At 30.4% G+C, this 7043-nt stretch overlaps 1 protein-coding gene across 1 annotated transcript; it reads left to right on the top strand.

Annotated features, from left to right (window-relative positions):
- The first annotated feature begins 761 nt into the window (after positions 1-761).
- On the top strand, positions 762-1505 carry LOC112100311 (oleosin 18 kDa-like). Its single transcript, XM_024189400.1, has one exon. The coding sequence runs from the start codon at positions 846-848 to the stop codon at positions 1326-1328; it is 483 nt and encodes a 160-aa protein (XP_024045168.1). The 5' UTR covers positions 762-845; the 3' UTR covers positions 1329-1505.
- The last annotated feature ends 5538 nt before the right edge of the window (positions 1506-7043 follow it).

Raw genomic sequence — 7043 nt, 5'->3', positions numbered from 1 at the left:
CTGAGGTGCCGTAGCTTATAAGTTACAACTGTTGTGAAAAAAAAATTATAATTATGAAACAAAAGTTAATAATATATAGTAAATATAAATTTTAAATAATAATTTTGATAATATTATTAAAGATATAATAAATTTTATATTATACAAGTGAAAAATTATATCAACATAGCTTAAAAGTTACAGCAGTTAGTGTTTACCAAACACTTTAGTGCTGTAACTTTTAAGCTACAGCTAACTATGGCCAATGGGCCGTGCCGTGCCGGCCCACGAGCCCTTATGGGCCGACAATTGGTGGGTCGTGCCGGCACGGCACGGCCCATTGGCCATAGTTAGCTGTAGCTTAAAAGTTACAGCACTAAAGTGTTTGGTAAACACTAACTGCTGTAACTTTTAAGCTATGTTGATATAATTTTTCACTTGTATAATATAAAATTTATTATATCTTTAATAATATTATCAAAATTATTATTTAAAATTTATATTTACTATATATTATTAACTTTTGTTTCATAATTATAATTTTTTTTTCACAACAGTTGTAACTTAAAAGCTACAGCACCTCAATTTCAAAAACACCGTAAAACCAACAACTATACAAGTCTAGTCTATAATAAGTAAAGACATATTCTCATGCAAACTCCTACTTCCAAATCTCAAACAAGTGTCCCCTTCCCCCACGTGTACACCGCCACCACCTCCATAGAGCACAACACTCCCCCACCTCTCTTCCTTTTCATCTCTCTCATTATATATAATATTACTTTACTCTCTTGTGGAGTTGCAAGGAAAGCAAGGTAGATCGATAATCAGTACTGCAAAAGCAAAAACACAACAAAATCAATTCAATGGCCGAGTCACGCCAGACCCAGCACTACCAGCAACAGCAGCAGCCAAGTGATGCCATCAAAGGCATATTACCCGAAAGGACACCATCTAAATCACAACTTCTTGCTGTCGTTACCCTTCTGCCTGTTGGTGGCACTCTTCTCCTCCTCTCTGGTCTCACGTTGGCCGGGACCCTCACTTGCCTCGCTCTCGCCACCCCGCTTTTTATCATTTGCAGCCCGGTTTTGGTCCCCGCAGCCCTCGTCACTGGCTTGGCCATCGCCGGTTTCTTGACTTCCGGTGCTTTTGGAATAACTGCGCTCTCCTCCTTCTCTTGGATGGCCAGTTTTCTAAGGAGAATGCGGGCCCCTGGACAGACGGAGCAGGCAAAGCGGTGCGTGCAGGACACGGCGGGCGGCCAGAAGGTTAGGGAGACGGCCCTGATGACCCAGCAAAAGGCCCAGGATACAGGAAGGGAGGCTAAGGAAGCAGGGAAGACATAGGTTTTGTGCATCTTATAGGCCCAATGGGCTTTGCTGTCCTCTGTTTTTGAATGGTCTTTTCTCAGTGAAGTTGTGGGGCTGCATGTAATGGAATAATTATGTGAATGGTTTTGATAAGTATGTACCCTCGTTCTTTTCGTTTCCTGCTTGTGCTGCGGCTCTGTTTGTAAGAATCACTACCCCCCTTTTTTTTGGAATAAATTTTTGCAAATCTTGAAGTTTTTCATGCTTTCTGTTTCTGAGTCAACAACAAATATGCACAGCAGGACTGTAAAGTGTAAATTATGTGTTAGCCAGCCGTTAGAGTTGGAGAAAACAACATTATTAAGGCTATGGTATATTTGAAAGTTTGATATCTATCATGTATGGTTGAACCAACCCTTCGGCCTTTGGGTCAGTTTGGTAGTTCCCCCCGCAACACCCCCCCCCCCCCCCCCTCTCCAAAAAAACAACAAAAAAATAAAAATAAATAAATACATTTGTCGGCTGACACTTATTTTTTGAAAAAAAAAATCAGTAATTTATGAAAAATCATTTTTTAAAATAGTTTTCGTTATAATAGAGTAATAGACCACATCAATTTTATTAAATTACATTGTAATTAAATTTTATGTAATCAATTCATTTTTTATTTTGTTTAAAAGACTTATCGGGGAAAATAATACCAACAAATTTATTTTTCATTCTAAACAATATCATATATTTAAAAAGGAATGGGAAATTATTACTTGCATATCTTTAAATTGTCTTATTATTAAATATATTACAATGCTTTCAGAATAATACCACTTAAAGTTGAGAAAATGTATTTATCATTAGCTAACGTTTGAAATGGGTTGGTATTATTTAGTTCGGTTTGGTTTAGATCAAAATCCGAACCGAACCAAAACCGATCGGTTCTTACAAGTTGAAACCGAAGAGAAACCGAAGACGAACCGAAGTTTTCTGACCAATCCAAACCGAGTCGAATTATGTTGGTTCGGTACAGTTTTAAACTTTGGTTCGGTTCGGTTTCAATTTTACAATTTCTCACTAGAGATTGAACTGCTCACTCAATACCAATGTTTGATATAACATGATAAAATTTACCAAAATAAAAACTCATAAGTCAAAGAAATACATGATTTAGAAAAAGAAATTGATAATAACAAAAAAATCATAATAGTTTTTCATTATCAAAATAATAATAATACACCAAAAATCTCATAGGTTTCAAATCACCATTTGCAATAACCAAACAAGGACATGTCACAAAAATCTAGCAAGCCAATAACTGAAACAAAGGCCCAAAAAAAAAAAAAAACTCAATTTCTCAAAATTAATTTTCCTGTGATCACAATAGAGAAGAGCAAATCACTCCCTGAGTACTCATCATCATTTTCCAGCGAGTTTAATTTCAACAACCAATCAAATTGATATACTTTCAATGTTCCAAACAGCAAAAGAAATGGCTTTGACATCAAATCCAAAAAAAAAAAACAAATACAAATAAAAAAAGCAAAAAGCAAAAAGCAAAAAATAAAAAATAAAAATTTTAATATTGTTATTTTACTTAAACAAATAAATGGATCTATAATAGAAAGAGAATTAAAAAAAGCGAGAGAAATAAGAAGAAAATAAGAATTCTTGTGGGATGGTCGAGGGGTTGTGATGAATGAGGGATAAAGGATGGATGTTGTGGGGGTTGTGACGAACTATCGGTGGCTGATAAGCGACTGTGCTAAGGGTTGACAGTGGTTGTGTGATATGAGAGAGAAGCGGCTGCGAGTTGTGTGTATGGTGTGAGAAAAGAGTGGTTGCCGATTGTGTGTGTGTGTTGAGAGAAACAAGCGGCTGGTGGTGGTGGAAATGGGTTGTGCTGCCGATGAGAGTGTGAAAGAGTGAGGTTGTGAGTGTGTGCTGCTGGCGGTGAGAAAGAGAAGGTGTGTGTTGCTGGCAGCTGTGTGGGAGATGAGTGTGTGTAATTGATTTTAGGTTTAGGTTTTGTTTAGCTATTTACATGTTAAAAACCGATCGGTTTGTTGGTTCAGTTCAATTTTAATCCGAACCAAACACAACCAATCGTTGGTTCTTCAATTTGTGACTCATTCGGTTTTTGCTGGTAAAACCAAACCGAATCAAATTGAAATATTTTGGTTCAGTTCAGTAAAAACTGAACCGAATGCCCACCCCTAATTTGAATATTAACAAAATTGTTGTCAATTAACGATTTTGCCATTGAAACTCAAATTAATGTAAAAAAAAATTATCACTTGTATACTCTTAAATTACTATGTTATGCAATATACTATAACACTTTTATTTTGTATCATTTGTCCACCTAAAGTTGACAAAAGTTATTTGTCATCCACTAAATCGTTAGTTGCCGTTTGAATGTAACGACGTCAGGGATAACTTGATCTTTTAATATAAGATTATATCTCTTAGTTAATTAAATATAAAAAAAGACTCTTAGGACCTAATTGTTTATACAAGCTTAAATAAGTAACATAAAGAATCCTATCTTTGGCACCTGTACTATACTTCATTGTATGTTTGTAAAAATACTTCAACTCAAAAAGCTTGCATCTAAGCATTTGTCCTAAAAGCAAAAACAACCAATTAATTGATTTTTTCTTCTCAAGAATTGGCTTCACACAGTTGCATTGTTTGTAAAGTTTATAATTTCAAAAACTAGGGTTCATACAAATAGCCGATGGTTGGTAGCATTGACTTGGAGCGGTGATTGTCAAATTTGGTAGATATGGTGCCAGTGAAGGTTAACTCGCGACGATGGAGGTCGATCGGAGCAATAATGATTTCATGGACGGAAAAATGTATTTTGTTAACTTCGGGTAGACGAATGATATAATTTGAAAGTGTTGTATTATTTTGGATAACAAGTCAATTTAAAGGCATACGAGTGATACTTTCTCTTATTTCTATATTAAAACACTAGATTATCCCTTTAACATTATCATATTCAAACGGTTGCTAACAGTTTAGTGGATGACAAATACATTTTGTTAGCTTAAAGTAGACGACTGAATACGTGTTGTTTTTTCAACTTAATGAAAATTTTCAGCCATTAAGCCATTAAGTTATTAAGTTAATTTTTTTTAATCTTTTTACTTAATCTAAAAAGCTTGAATAATACCATTAAAAGATATTCTCTAAAATATCCTCATTTAATTACTTGAATATTATTTATATTATGATAATATATTATGTTATTTTTATTCTTTGAAATGTTTATTATTTGTTTAACATTTATAATTTGTAAGGGCATAAATGTAAAAATATTAGTTTTAAGATTTTTTAAGTTAAAAAATAGACAACTTAATATTGATTTTTAGTGATTCAAAAAAAAAATATATATATCATTCAGATTTAGATATTCAGCTCTATTCAGAATTCAGACTAATTTATGTCTATTAAGATTTCAGAGAAAAAAAACAAACGCCACCTACATCTTACAAGGATGAATTACAAAAATTTTCGAGAATTATTAAGAACTATGAAATAGAACCGCACTTCGTGCGGCTTTAAAAAATTAATTTAATATTATTTTTTATTATTTTATACTTGATAAAACTGATAAAAAATATGAATTATTTTTTTAAAAATGACGCAGCCTTATAAAACTAATATTATTTATGAAAGTTAATTTTTTTTTGTTATAGGTCGATGGTGTGAAAACACTTCCTGATGTCGAATTCTAAAAACCAGCGAGAGATTCCCCACTCTATTTATGAAAGTTAATTATTTTTTTGTTAACTTTAAAAATATATATTAATGTGTATAGTTAAGTGTACACAACCTGTTCATCAATAAAAATTATGTTCACACTAATCAACTCTTCATTTTTCTTGGTATTAATAGACTCCTACATTTTACAAAATCTAATCCTTATCATCCAACTATCTCTATCATTGTTTAACTCATGAAGAAAAGAATACTCTATGAAGCACACAATACAAAAAATTTAAATAAGTCAAAAAATAAAAAATATAATAACATTTTTAAAGAGGATGTTGGTTAAATAATTAAAAAAATCCAAACATAACAAATCTTAAATACTTAATATTTATATAATTTGAAGAAACCAAAAGACACTAAATAAAAGGTTGCATAATTAAATATGAAATTATGACATTAAAATTATGTCATAGTGGTATTGGTGAGGGAAGATGAAAGAACCTTCCTTCCTATATTAATTAGTTGATGTATTTTAAACTACTAAAGTTTAGTTGTTGGCTTAATAAAATAAATGAATATTTTAAAACTATAATTAATTTATTATTAATGGTTACATATTGTTGAATTTAAATAGAAAGAAGAAGAGACATGTAATCTTTTATAATCTACTAATTATTTTCTATTTTTAATATTTTGTAATGTAATTATTTTTTAATCTCAACCAATATATTAGATTATAGAGAATATAAAAAGATGAGAAATAATAATGCCACAAATCTTAACTACTTAATATTTATAGAGTTTGAAGAAGCCAAAAGGCACTAAACAAAAGGTTGCATAATTAAATATGAGATTATAGTATTAAAATTAGACTCCAATGACATTATTGAGGGAATATGAAGGAACATTCCTTCCTATATTAATTAATTGATATATTAAGCCACTAAAGTTTAATTGTTGGCATAATAAAATAAATTAATGTTTGAAGACTTATAATTAATTATTATTAATGGTTACATATTATTGAATTTAAATAGAAAGAGGAAGAGACATATAATCTTTTATAATCTAATAATTATTTTTTATTTTTAATATTTTGTAATGTAATTATTTTTTTTTAATATCAACTAATTTATTAGATGATAGAGAATACAAGAAGATGAGAAATAGTGATGCCATATCACCTCCTCTAATCCCAACTTTATATATATATATATATATATATGTAGATTTTTAATATTTTGTAATGTAATTATTTTTTAATCTCAACCAATATATTAGATAATAGAGAATATAAAAAGATGAAAAATAATGATGCCACAAATCTTAAATATTTAATGTTTATGGAGTTTGAAGAAGCCAAAATGCACTAAACAAAAGATAGAATAATTAAATATGGAATTATGACATTAAAATTAGGCTCTAATAGAATTGTTGAGGTAAGATGAATGAACATTCCTTCATATATTAATATTAATTAATTGATGTATTTTAAGCCACTAAAATTTAATTGTTGGCAGAATAAAATAAAGGAATGTTTCAAGACTTATAATTAATTATTATTAATAGTTACATATTGTTGAATTTAAATAGAAAGAGAAAAAGACATGTAATCATTTATAATCTAATAATTATTTTCTATTTTAATATTTTGTAATGTAATTATTTTTTAATTTCAACTAATTTATTAGATAATAGAGAATATGAGATGATGAGAAATGGTGATGCCACATCACCTCCTCAAGTCCCAGTTTTGTATATATATATAGATATATAGATTGGATCACATGTTAATCTTACCTTTTTATTTCTACAAGATTTGTGCGTGAGATTAAGATGACATCGAAAACTAATGTTTTTACTTTTGGAGCGATTCTAATTGAGCTTATAACTAGTCCGCATCCACTTTCCCGCGATAATAAAGAACCAATCAAAATGATATCACTAATTTTAGAAGTTGGTAGACTTTTTAAGTCAGCTCATATGTTTTCTTATATGACGTTTCCAATTCTATTGATGAGCTAACTAATTTAATAC

This window comes from Citrus clementina, unplaced genomic scaffold, assembly GCF_000493195.1.
Source record: "Citrus clementina cultivar Clemenules unplaced genomic scaffold, Citrus_clementina_v1.0 scaffold_3, whole genome shotgun sequence".
Taxonomy (NCBI): Eukaryota; Viridiplantae; Streptophyta; class Magnoliopsida; order Sapindales; family Rutaceae; genus Citrus; species Citrus x clementina.
Note: the sequence above shows the minus strand (reverse complement) of the source record. Positions and strands in the feature narration are given on the sequence as shown.